This window comes from Embiotoca jacksoni, unplaced genomic scaffold, assembly GCF_022577435.1.
Source record: "Embiotoca jacksoni isolate LCO1_2020_lvr unplaced genomic scaffold, fEmbJac1.0.p SCAF_88, whole genome shotgun sequence".
Taxonomy (NCBI): domain Eukaryota; kingdom Metazoa; phylum Chordata; class Actinopteri; family Embiotocidae; genus Embiotoca; species Embiotoca jacksoni.
Window position 1 is genome coordinate 265,162 of NW_027185445.1, and position 14,379 is coordinate 279,540.

The following is a 14,379-nucleotide window of genomic DNA, read 5'->3' on the forward strand; positions in this document are numbered from 1 at the left end:
CCCAAAAACAGGTCTTCTTGAATCTTCTTTTCTAATGAATGAGGGATTATTTTCAGATGGACCTCCAGAAAACTAATAAGAAGGAGTGACTTTAGCTAACAACACCGAGATAACTGATGGACACATTTTATTCACTTTGGATTTGATGAGAGAAGTTGAATGGGAGTCTATGGAGCCGGAGGCTTTTTGGAGCCGACCTCTAGTGGCACTCGCTGGTATTGCAGCTGAAGGCACTTCTGGATCGGAACCGTTTTACAGACCTGAAGCTACAAACACTTTTATAAACAATCTGTGGTTACATTGTTTTTCCCTTGTTCAATACAAAAATTTGACTCTTGGTTGTTGTTTTTTCATATTGATTATGAGAAAACTCCCAGCATACCCCTCGTTGTCTCTGGATCGTCAAGGTTCCCTCTTACTTATACAGGTTTGTTGTTGTTTTCAGCTTCACTTCAGTGTTTTTATATTTAAACTCCCTCCTCCTCCTCCTCTCTATAAAAAGTCCCTCCCTGGATGGAGGGAGGAGATGGACAGGTGCACAGGTTTATAAAAGACAGGGGAGACGAAGAGCAGAGAAACACGGAGACGAAGAGCAAGAGTCATCCTCAGACCGAGATAAAAAAAAAAAAAAACACAAGGATCTTGTGAAGGCAGAGATGAAGAGCGAGCAGCACAAAGTTTGTGTTGCGCCTGAAGGAGTAAACATCCATCGGATCGGCAGGGAGTTGGGCTGCTGCTGCTTTCAAACCTGACTGTCTGTCTCTCCACCTTTCATCCCTCCATCCCAGCTTCACTCCTTCAGGCCAGGTGTTTAGGTCAACCTTTGATTAGCAGTGTGTGTGTGTGTGTGAGAACCCTTCTCCTCCATATACCTGTGGAAGGTGTGAACTGGCTGTGGATGGATTTCTGTGAGGTTCAATAAAGTGTCCTGCCTGCTGTGTTTGATGCTCTCGTACTGTGTGCTCTCCACTGGAAGGGCCTGATTATATCTCACATGAGTATTCGTGTAAGTATTAGTGTTAGTGTTAGTATTAGTGTAAGTATTAGTGTTAGTATTAGCATTAGTGTTAGTATTAGTGTAAGTATTAGTATTAGTGTTAGTGTTAGTATTAGTGTAAGTATTAGTGTTAGTATTAGCATTAGTGTTAGTATTAGTGTAAGTATTAGTATTAGTGTTAGTGTTAGTATTAGTGTAAGTATTAGTGTTAGTATTAGCATTAGTGTTAGTATTAGTGTAAGTATTAGTGTTAGTGTTAGTATTAGTGTAAGTATCGGTGTTAGCGTTAGTATTAGTGTAAGTATTAGTGTTAGTATTAGTGTAATTATTAGCATTAGTGTTAGTATTAGTGTAAGTATTAGTGTTAGTTTTAGTGTAAGTATTAGTGTTAGTATTAGTATTAGTGTTAGTATCAGTGTAAGTATTAGTATAAGTATTAGTATTAGTGTAAGTATTAGTATTAGTATTAGTGTAAGTATTAGTATTAGTGTAAGTATTAGTATTAGTATTAGTGTAAGTATTAGTATTAGTGTATTACTACAGTTCCCCTGTGAAAACACAGCTTCCTCTATGTGCTGATGTTTGCTGCACTTCATCTCAAGAAGATCCGTGAAAACAGCTCAACCAGCATCACCATCAGCTGTTCAGATCGGCTCATCTTCATTTCAGATACTGTACAGGAATTCTTCCAATAAATCTGGTTCTGGTGGAACACAAAGTTGTAGCCATGACAACAGACGATGCTTCAAATACGGATGTCGCTACATAAATCTTCTTCTTCTTTCACCTCATTCTCACTGAGCGTGATCATCACAACAACGTGTCTCTCCTCTGGGGCAGTAAGAGACCCGACCCGTCAGAGGACCGAGGGGTTCTGGTTCTGACTGACAGCAGTTTAACAAGCAGCTCTGGTTCATTTTTCACTGCCGTCATGTTTCCTTCATACGAGGACTTAACATGTTCAGAAACCAGCAGCTGGTTTTTAAAAACAGGAACAGGCTCTGCCCCAACAGCAAAGACTCTCATCAGAACCAGAACCAGCGTCAGAGCTCTCCGCCCTACTCACACAAACCAGCCTTGATGGGAAACAAGAGTGCTGACTCAGCTTCTTCTTCTTCTACTACAAAATGTCACAATCTGCCCATCCAGCCCATCAAAGTTCTGCTGGGTCGTCAAAGACAGGATTTTCTTTTGAACCTAATATCTGTGTCCAACAGAAGTTCTGCTCCTCTGAGGCAGAAAGGTCAGAGATATACCGAAGCCACCGATGTTCTTACAATGAATGAAAATAAATGTAGCTGAACTCAGCTCCCGCCTGCTCTCAGTGTGTGATCGGACCGAACACTCAGCAGGTTCTGCTCCCCCTCACCTCTCTGTGCATTGATCGGTACTAGTTCTGGCCTTGGTATACTGCATCAGTGTTCCTTTGATTGGGTTCACATTGATTTCAGCGCCCGAGAGCCCAAAAGATGGAAAACAAACCGGAAGAGAGAGCAGTAGAAAATGTGAGTGACAGAGAAGCGAGGGTCGAGGTGGATGGAGCTGCTCCAGGTCCAGCTGCACTCTTATCTGCTACAGGAGGTACTGACAGCCACAACACTAATAACAACAAGACAAAGTACCCGATGCACTGCAGCCCGTTTTCAGGACATCCTCCACGTAAAGATCTGGTAGCATCATCCTCCAGCTGGTGGTGGTATCACCAATGGTTACCTTAGTAACCATCAATGCTTGTTGAGCTAAATGTTGTCAATTGGTATTCGCATTTTTATATTAATTTACAATGCTGCTACTTCTTTAATATTACCTCTGATTGGAGGAAGAGGAACCACTGGAAACAGACTGCTGCTCTGATGAGACTGAGGGGATAATTACACTCTTCCTCACTCGCACCAGGTTTCAAAGACACCAACAAGCTTTTTGTTTCCTCAGGGTCTTCCTGGCTCTCTGCTGATAATACACAAACACACAAACACACACACACACACACACACACACACACACACACACACACACACACACACACACAAACACAAACACACACAGTGGTGGGAGGGGTCACACTTCATCAGCTGAGTTCTGGTGTATGAACAGGAAGCAGTGTGTCAGTGAGGCCACACAGCTCTGTTCTGCACTGATGATGATGATGATGATGATGACTGTCTTTTCGCATCGTCCAGTTTTGCCTCATGTTGCAGCCTTTTCCCTCCACTTTGAAACTCTTAACACCCTTCCAGGTTTTCTGACCTGTTGGATATCTCTAGCCTGGCTGCGACCATTTATCACTCACAGCTTCAGTCTGATAGTCTAGAAACTCTGTTAGCATCAGCGCTAGGTCAGTCACTATGTAGGGTGGACCAATCAGAGACCAGTGGCTAAGTAGTTCCAACAACACTCAAACAGCAGATGCATAGTGTCCGCAGACTGTTTATAAAAGTGTTCGTAGCTTCAGGTCTGTAAAATGGTTCCGATCCAGAAGTGTCTTCAGCTGCAATACCAGCGAGTGCCACTAGAGGTCGGCTCCAAAAAGCCTCCGGCTCCATAGACTCCCATTCAACTTCTCTCATCAAATCCAAAGTGAATAAAATGTGTCCATCAGTTATCTCGGTGTTGTTAGCTAAAGTCACTCCTTCTTATTAGTTTTCTGGAGGTCCATCTGAAAATAATCCCTCATTCATTAGAAAAGAAGATTCAAGAAGACCTGTTTTTGGGGGCGTGTCTGTTTGATTGACAGGCCTGTGGTGCAGTCAGGTTACAGCTATCGGTGGGCGGGACGTAGTACAGTCAGGTTTCCAATCAGATCGGTCAGATCCACCTCTGGCTCCTCCCCCAGCTCGTCCAAATATGGTCACTTCGCTCCGAACTAGCAAAGATGGTGACGGACAGAAATTTAAATTCACAGAGTCTGGTGGTCATTGCTGATTGGTTGAAGGATGGTCCAATAAAAAAAGAACCCGAGGTCGGTGCCCAGCTGGATGAAACAGCTGGAAACACACACACACAGTGAATTTAGGTCTGCTAACATCACAACACCAGAATATTGTGGGAGACACTGCATGAAGTGTGAAACAGTCAGTGATAAAGTGATTTGATCTGTCAGGTTTTAAACTAACAGAACTTCTTTATGGATATTTGACCCACACAGCTTCCCTCTTGAGAGATTCACCACATTATGATTTACTATATGCTGACACTGCAGCAGAAAAGCACAAAGATAAAGGAGTGACTGATTCCTATCTGATTCTGTTGCCATGTTTAACAATCTGTTCTGCTCTGTTACAGTTTTTAACGCTCTACTCTCAGAACTATTCAGGCCTCTTTTATTCATTATGAAACGAATGGAACATCTTCACGATTTACCGAACGGTCTCTGATACTCTGAGTGCTGCTGTGGATGAAAGTCGGTTCAAATCTCCTCCCTCTCCGTGTTCCTACTCTTCACTTCGTGCTCCTCACAGCTCATTTCTGCTCCCTTATTCCTGTGCTTTTGTTCTTTTGTTCTACCTGTCTTCCTCTTTCCTTCAACACCACCTGCTCTGTGTGCACTCTTCACATCACAGAGCAACGTTTCCTTCTCAGTCTCTTCACTTCTTTCAGTGGATTTTCCTCCCTCTCCTCCTTTTGATCCTCGCTGCCTTTCCTCTCCAGCAGTGTTCGGTCTGATTTGATCTGTCAGTCTCCAACACCTCCGTGCTTTCACCTAACACAAGCTGACGAAGCCTGCGGACATTTCACCGCAGCACATTTTCAGAGCAGAGGATGCTTTATGGAGTCCTGATTTGTCCCAGTTGTGTGTCTCTGCCACCATGTCTCCACCATGCTGCTGTCTCTCAGAGTCCTTCACAGTCCCTCCCTGCTGAAAACGTTCAGGACCAAACACCAAACCACCAGCAGAGAAGAAGGACAAAGACTCAGTGCGACGTGTTGCTTCAGATAGCAGCACACTGTTTAACACCCAGAGTCTACAACATGAGATCCTCCTCATGATCTCAACTGGATGTTATCGCAGCAAATTCTTCTTGACTCCATTTTTTCTGGCATCTGGTTGTAATGCGTTACTCTGTCAGAAGGTGGCGGTAAAGCCACTGAAAGCTGTCTGTCAGTCGCTATTAAACAACAGAAGAAGATGGACAGGGTGCCGCCAAGCTCTGCGGGAAAAAGTGTTGATGTTGTGTTCCAGATGTTGTACTTATGTTCCAGATGTTGTTCTTGTGTTCCAGATGTTGAACTTGTGTTCCAGATGTTGTATTTGTGTTCCAGATGATCTTGTACTTGTGTTCCAGATACTGTATTTGGGTTCCAGATGTTCTACTTTTGTTCCATATGTTCTACTTGTGTTCCAGATGTTGTTTCTGTGTTCCAGATGTTTTACTTGTGTTCCATATGTTGTACTTGTCTTCCATATGTTGTTTTTGTTTTCCAGATGTTGTACTTGTGTTCCAGTTGTATCACTTCTGTTCAAGATTATGTTGTATTTGGGTTCCAGATGCTGTATTTGTCTTTCAGAAGTAGTACTTGTTTTCCAGAACATAACTTGAACATCGTTGATGCACTGACAGGCTTACAGATGTGGGCAGAGCTTCAGTTTCCTTTCTGAATACTGCGTTTGTCTCCCGGACTTGGGTCTGGTCCACAGGACGATGAGCTGGTTCTGTTTGTCATTCGTTGTCAGATTTTCTTCGTGGACGGATGATGATGAGGAGCAGACAGCATCTTAAAGATACTCCACTGCAGATGGATATTAATAAATATCCTGTAATGGAAGATGCCTGCGCAGTACAAACCTGTCTGGATGTTTGTGTAACCATGACATACCTCTAAACACATCCCTGTTAATCTGTGTGTGAAGCACACGGCTGTCCCTCCACAGTATCTGAGGCTGCCAGCAGACCCCCTGCAGAGCAGCCGACACCCAGCAGGGAGGAAGAGTGAGGTGATGCCGCCTCGCTCTGTTTACTTCAATCACACCAAACTCTTGTTTTTTTCAAAGCTTATTTTGTTTCTGTGCTGTCAGGTAGCAGCTTCATACCGAGCAGCACAATACCTCCTGGCATCTTGCTCCCCATCACACAGCAGAGCTCCACCAATCAGCACGCAGCACCGGGCCAAGGCTCAATAACTAAGTCTCGTCCATATTAAACACAGCAGCAGTTAGAGGAGAATCACACACACACACACACACACACACACACACACACACACACACACACACACACACACACACACACACAATACACACAAACACACACACACACACACACACACACACACACACACACAATACACACAAACACAATACACACAAACACAATACACAGACACACACACACGTTCTCTGTTCTCTGACACGTCTGACTTTTACTCCAGATGTAACGGGACACACACCTTCCAAAAAGTTCAACTTTGGTCTCGTCAGTCCACAGAGTATTTTCCCAAAAGTCTCGGGGATCATCAAGATGTTTTCTGGCAAAAATTAGACGAGCCTTAATGTTCTTTTTGCTCAGCGGTGGTTTTGGTCTTGGAACTCTGCCATGCAGCCATTTCTGCCGAGTCTCTTTCTTCTGGTGGAGTCATGAACACTGACCTGAACTGAGGCAAGTGAGGCCTGCAGTTCTTTGGATGTTGTCGTGGGGTCTTTTGTGACCTCTCGGATGAGTCGTCTCTGCTCTCTCGGGGTAATTTTGGTCGGCCGGCCGCTCCTGGGAAGGTTCACCACTGTTCCATGTTTTCTCCATTTGTGGATAATGGTTCTCACTGTGGTTCTCTGGAGTCCCAAAGCTTTAGAAATGGCTTTAGAACCTTTTCCAGACTGATAGATCTCAATTATTTTCTTTCTCATTTGTTCCTGAATTTCTTTGGATCTCGGCATGATGTCTATCTTTTGAGGATCTTCTGGTCTACTTCACTTTGTCAGGCAGGTCCTATTGAAGTGATTTCTTGATTGAGAACAGGTGTGTCAGTAATCAGGCCTGGGTGTGGCTCGAGAAATTGAACTCAGGTGATAAACTACAGTTAAGTTATGTTTTAACAGGAGGAGGCAAACACTTTTTCACACAGGGCCATGTGGGTTTGGATTGTTTTTCTCCCTTAATAATAAAAACCTTCATTTAAAAACTGCATTTTGTGTTTACTTGTGTTATCTTTGACTAATATTTAAATTTGTTTGATGATCTGAAACATTTAAGTGACAGACATGCAAAAAAATAAGAAATCAGGAAGGGGCAAACACTTTTTCACATCACTGTATATATCGATTTAGATATATCCATATAGCTATATATATATATATATATATATATATATATATACAGGGTTGACTTAATGTACACACATTAACTCCTCTCCCAGTGAGAGGATCAGTGTGGAACAAGCTCCAGTTATGAACAGCTTTGTTCTGATATGATAATATTTGGATATGATGATGTGATAATATGATGATGTAATGATGTTCTGTTTTGACAATATGATGTTCTGGTATGATAATATGATGATATGATGATATAATGATGTTCTGGTATGATATGATAATATGATGGTATAATGATATTCTGGAATGATGATATTATAATATGATATGATGATATAATGATGTTCTGGTATGATGATATGATAATATGATGATATAATGATGTTCTGGTATGATGATATGATAATATGATGATATAATGATGTTCTGGTATGATGATATGATGATATGATGATGTTCTGGTATGATGGTATGACGATATGATAATATGATGATATGATGATATAATGATGTTCTGGTATGATGATATAATGATGTTCTGGTATGATGATATAATGATGTTCTGGTATGGTGATATGATAATATGATGGCATAATGATGTTCTGGTATGATGATATGATGATATGATATGATAATATGATGATATAATGATGTTCTGGTATGATGGTATGGTGATATGATAATATAATGATGTTCTGGTATGATGATATGATGATATGATAACATGATGATATAATGATGTTCTGGTATGATGGTATGATAATATGATGATATAATGATGTTCTGGTATGATGGTATGGTGATATGATAATATGATGATATAATGATGTTCTGGTATGATGATATAATGATGTTCTGGTATGATGATATGATAACATGATGTTCTGGTATGATGATATGATAATATGATGATATAATGATGTTCTGGTATGATGGTATGATAATATGATGATATAAGGATGTTCTGGTATGATGGTATGATAATATGATGATATGATAATATGATGATATAATGATGTTCTGGTATGATGGTATGGTGATATGATAATATGATGATATAATGATGTTCTGGTATGATGATATAATGATGTTCTGGTATGATGGTATGGTGATATGATATGATGATATAATGATGTTCTGGTATGATGGTATGATGATATGATAATATGATGATATAATGATGTTCTGGTATGATGGTATGATAATATGATGATATAAGGATGTTCTGGTATGATGGTATGATAATATGATGATATGATAATATGATGATATAATGATGTTCTGGTATGATGATATAATGATGTTCTGGTATGATGGTATGATAATATGATGATATAATGATGTTCTGGTATGATGGTATGGTGATATGATAATATGATGATATAATGATGTTCTGGTATGATGGTATGGTAATATGATAATATGATGATATGATAATATGATGATATAATGATGTTCTGGTATGATGGTATGGTGATATGATATGATAATATGATGATATAATGATGTTCTGGTATGATGGTATGGTGATATGATATGATAATATGATGATATAAGGATGTTCTGGTATGATGGTATGATAATGTGATAATATGATGATATGATAATATGATGATATAATGATGTTCTGGTATGATGGTATGGTGATATGATAATATGATGATATAATGATGTTCTGGTATGATGGTATGATAATATGATGATATAATGATGTTCTGGTATGATGGTATGATGGTATGATAATATGATGATACAATGATGTTCTGGTATGATGGTATGGTGATATGATAATATGATGATATAATGATGTTCTGGTATGATGGTATGATAATATGATGATATAAGGATGTTCTGGTATGATGGTATGATAATATGATAATATGATGATATGATAATATGATGATATAATGATGTTCTGGTATGATGGTATGGTGATATGATAATATGATGATATAATGATGTTCTGGTATGATGGTATAATGATATGATAATATGATGATATAATGATGTTCTGGTATGATGATATGATAATATGATGATATAAGGATGTTCTGGTATGATGATAGGATAATATGATGATATGAGTTTCTGGTATGATGATATGATAATATGATGATATGATGATATAAGGATGTTCTGGTATGATGATAGGATAATATGATGATATAATGAGTTTCTGGTATGATGATATGATAATATGATGATATGATGATATAAGGATGTTCTGGTATGATGATATGATGATATAATGAGTTTCTGGTATGATGATATGATGATATAATGAGTTTCTGGTATGATATGATGATATAATGAGTTTCTGGTATGATGATATGATGATATAATGAGTTTCTGGTATGATATGATGATATAATGAGTTTCTGGTATGATATGATGATATAATGAGTTTCTGGTATGATGATATGATGTTCTGACATGATAATATGATATATTGTGGTGTTCTAGCACCTCCTCCACCTCCTCCTTATGTTTGTAGAGAAGAGAGAAGCATTTCCTCCCTCCTGATGTGTTCTCGGTCTTTGTCTTTGCTGTCAGCCTCTCTGCTGTCTGTCCTGAATGTGCCAACAGAAGCGTTCACAGTTTGGAGGACAAAAATATCTCACTGAAACACTTTTACAGCTTCCATTATTTGTTGTGCTGAGCGAGTGGAGAAACCCAGTTCTCTGAAGTATGTTCTTCCATGTCAGCTTCCTGTGAGCTCAGCCTCCTCCAACACCAACACACTCAAATGACTGGAAACTTCATGTGATCATACATTAGTTGTTATTTCTTTCTTCCTTCGCTACATCCTTCCTTCCTTCTTTTTCTACCTTCTTTCCTTCCTTTTGTACCTCCTTCGTTCCCTCCTTCCCTTCCTCCTTTTCTACATCCTTCCTTCCTTCCTACCTTCCTTCCTTCCTTCCTTCTTTCGTTTTCTACCTCCTTCCTTCCTTTTCCATTTCCTTCCTTCCTTCCTTCTCTCCCTCCTTCCTTCCTTCCTGTTTCCTCCAGGTGATGTGTGCAGGATGCTGCGGATGTTAAAGGTGCAGGATGCAGAGAGGATCTAGAGGATAAATCTTAGTGGTGTCGGTTCCTCAGCAACAGCATCTCCTCCAGGTTCCCTCACATCACACTCAGACACTGCAGGGCATCCAGCCCGACTTCACTGAACTGAACAAGTCTTTTACATTTCTTATGACTCTAACTCTTCATGTGCACCACAGAGATTGTGTTCAAAGGTTACATCATCTCACTTCAAATATTCAGTGCATTGTTTTTCTCTGGTTGGAAACGGAGACCTAAAAGAGAGCAGCTCCTTGTTTTTGTACATTTTCAGATGAAACTGATCTGAACTGGTTCATGGTTTCTGAACACACTGATCAGCAGTCATTCACTGTGCAGACACACAATAAGTAAAGACTGATTAACTTCAGCATAAATTCATATAAATAAAGCACACATTTAGGAGAGGACAGACGTGTCTGATGAGTGTTTCCCACTAATCGGTGTGTTTTATTTAAGACGACGGACTGAAGACACACAGAGGAGGGCAGATGGGTCTTACCTTCCCGATGTACTGGTAGTCGCTGCCGGTGTACTCCTCCTGCAGGAAGAACTGGTTCCACATCCAGCCTCGCCTCACTCTCCTCAGCTTCTCCCCGCTGATCCCTGCTGCTCGTCCCCATCCGTCTGCTGCGTCCGTCCTCCGTCCACTCAGAGACACGGCGTCCAGGGACAGGCCGAGACAGAGCCACACAACACCCAGACAGAGAGTCCTCATCGTGGAGGAGACGCAGGATGCACAGTCACAGATGTTTTACCTTCTCAGACTGGGAGGAGGGTCGATCCCTCATAGTCCTGCAGGTTCCACTGGACGGAGGAGGTTCTGGAGAAGCAGACAGAACCAGATCAGTCCATGAACACTGGAACATGTTTAATCAGTCCAGAAACAAAGAGCTCCTCCTTCATTGTCAGCAGCTACAGTTCATTCATCAACTCTGCAGCGTTCTTGAGTGACATGCATCACCTGCTACAGGAGGTCCTGCACTGAAATACTGCTTTCACTGTCAGCAGAACACTTCCTGCAAACTACCAAATTAAAAGCCCACCAGGAACAGTATTGTTTCAGCTGCAAATTAAATATGCGTCATGATCAACCATCAACCATCAGTGATGTCATCATAAGTGATGTCATCAACCATCAGTGATGTCATCGTTGGTTTGTGAACATTATGAATCCTCCAGTTCAGATTCTGTCCGTCACCATCTTGCTAGTTCGGAGCGGTTTGGAGCAGGAAGTGACCATATTTGGATGAGCTGGGGGAGTATTTGATGACAGAAGTTGAATGGGAGTCTATGGAGCCGGAGGCTTTTTGAAGCCGACCTCTAGTGGCACTCGCTGGTATTGCAGCTGAAGACACTTCTGGATCAGAACACTTTTACAGACCTGAAGCTACGAACTCTTTTAGAAACAGTCTGTGGTCATGATGTATAATTTGATCCCAGCTCTTCAAACAGTAAATCAAACTATTCGAGCACTTTAACATCCTTTAAAACTATCAACTCACTCACCTGAAAGAGTTCTCATGAAGGAACGTACCGGTCCACGTGTCGTCTGTTCTCTGACACAATGAACACTCTCCTCATTACTACGGTCGTCTCTCCATAAACAAACATTTATTTCTGCAGGCATACAGAGGGCAGTGCATTAATGCACTCTTCTCTCTCATCACCCGGACGTACAGTTATTAGCAGCACAGAGATGTCGAACAAAAAGCAGCCCAGCCAGGCGCATCAGTTCACATTAACACAACAAAGGCAGAGTGCAGTGAAACGGACGCAGAGAGGTTGTAACGACGGGCGACACGCTGCAGCACAGGAGGAAACAAGGTTGACGAATAGGAAAGATAAGTGGACTCCAATCTTCTCCATCTGGAGGACGAAGGCTGTGACTTGAAGATGCCTTTCATCAGGATGTGGGTTGATACAGTGAGGAGTGAATTATTCATGATGGATGTGCTCTCATTCATGTTACATGTGATGATGGATGGATACTGAACTCCTTCACTTCTACCTTTTTATTCAAAGCTGCTCTAACGGGTCATTTCCACTCCAACGGTGGGTCATATGAATAAAGTGATGAATTATGACTGCAGCCTTTTAGCGTGTCTCCTTGTCTTGGTTTTGGTGTAGCTGCTGAACATAGTGAAGCTAAAGAAGCAGATAAAGCAGAGTGAATATTACATCTGCTCTTTATCTGTTGGATGTCTGAATGGTGGAAAATAATCCCTCATTCATTAGAAAAGAAGATTCAAGAAGACCTGTTTTTGGGGGCGTGTCTGTTTGATTGACAGGCCTGTGGTGCAGTCAGGTTACAGCTATCGGTGGGCGGGACGTAGTATTGTCAGGTTTCCGATCAGATCGGTCAGATCCACCTCTGGCTCCTCCCCCAGCTCGTCCAAATATGGTCACTTCCTGCTCCAAACCGCTCCGAACTAGTAAAGATGGTGACGGACAGAATCTGAACTGGAGGATTCAGTGAATTGTTCTGTTTCATTAGCTCTGGATTCAGTCCAGCGGTCAGTTTCCTCCTCAGGTTTAACAGTGGCATGTGATTTTCTCTGATTTAACCCTTTTCAGTTCAACCAGGCAGAACGGTTTAAACCTCGTTTACAGCGCGGCTCTCCTCTTTCATCTCCGCTTCACGGCTGAAGCTTTAAATCTCCACACGGAAGCATTTCAAGCTGAGAGAAGGGAGGATTTACCTCAATAGACTTCTGGTATGTTCACAGGTGGGAACCCACCATGTCAGTGCTGCTGTCTGCAGTGTGATGATGATGTCGGGACGGCCTGTAGCGATGGTTACAGCACACTGCACAGCATCTAATGCTTCTGCCTTTAAATAAAGGTTTTTTCTCTACAATCATTTTGACCAGTGACTTTAAAAAAAACAACAACACGTTCCTAAAATTGCCTTTGTGCAGTTAAAAACTGCAGCAGATCAATAAATCCACTCACATTCCCAGTGAAGGATGTGGAAAGAACGCTTACGCAGCAATTACAGCAGAGAACGGAAATGTGCTTTTATCTTCCCACTCAGAGCTCTGCAGCTGCAACACACACATCATCTTCTTCATCTGAACCACTTTTAACACAACCCAGATCCCTGCGCCACAGCACAAACACCACATCTCCGCCCCATTCAGTGATACAAGGAGACATTTGGACAATGAAGAGAGGGGGCGGAGCTTATCTGACAGATCAGACATGATCGTGATCCAATCGGTGACTAATGAAGTGAATACTGAACATGCACGGACTGCAGAGACTGAGTCAAAGGATAATGGAGTCAGTTCACAGTTTGAACACTAGGATGCAGCACTGAGCAGCAGTCAGGGGGACGGCGCTGATTCAGTCCTCACGTCCTGAGTCACAGCGAAGCCACCAGTTCAAATACACACAGACTCTGCACTGTCAGAAAGAGTGAAGTCATCCATGACAACAGTTTCTATTTGATCTAAGTGAGGCGTTGCTCTTCAAACTGGTCCTGAACCAGTTCATCTGAACAAACCTCTGAGTTCAACACGACGTCCCCCACCAGCTGTTGTCCCGGTGTTGAACACAGTAACTCACAGTGACACAAACACCTGTAACATGTAACATGTAACATGTAACATGTAACATGTCCTCCTCCTGTATGCTGGTTGTGTGTAAATCTGCTCCAAGGACAGCCTTCACTTCCTGCCTCAGTGACCCGTCTGTCATTTCTCCATCCAGGTCTGGACCTGATATGAACTCCTCAGATATTCATGTCTGGTTTTCAATTGTGAGACTCCAGTTTTATGAAGTTTAAACTATCAATAAAGGAAACTGTGAATTCAGCACATTCTTGTCCCGTATTCTTTCACAGCAGTGCTTGAAAGCTTATGAACTCTTCAGGAGTTTTTATATTTATGCATGAATGTGTCCTAAAATATCATCAGTCCTTCGCGTAACTTCTAACCGCAGAAGAGCTGCTGTTATAACGGGTTCCTTTAAATACTGATCACTGTGTTGGTATCAGTGAGTGTGTTTCTGAGTGGAAGGTTACACGGCAGCTTCATGATGTAGGCGACACGCAGCCGACAACCAGGAGCAG

The 14,379-nt window shown here is 41.6% G+C and overlaps 1 protein-coding gene across 1 annotated transcript in view; it reads right to left on the reverse strand.

Annotated features, from left to right (window-relative positions):
• The window catches only part of LOC138192515 (cadherin-6-like), an 83,316-nt gene that overhangs the window by 41,548 nt on the left and 27,389 nt on the right, over window positions 1-14,379 (reverse strand). The window contains exon 2 of the mRNA XM_069139956.1: window positions 10,807-11,127. Coding sequence (XP_068996057.1) covers window positions 10,807-11,022 — 216 coding nt within the window. The 5' untranslated portion in view covers window positions 11,023-11,127. The remainder of the gene's footprint in view (window positions 1-10,806; window positions 11,128-14,379) is intronic.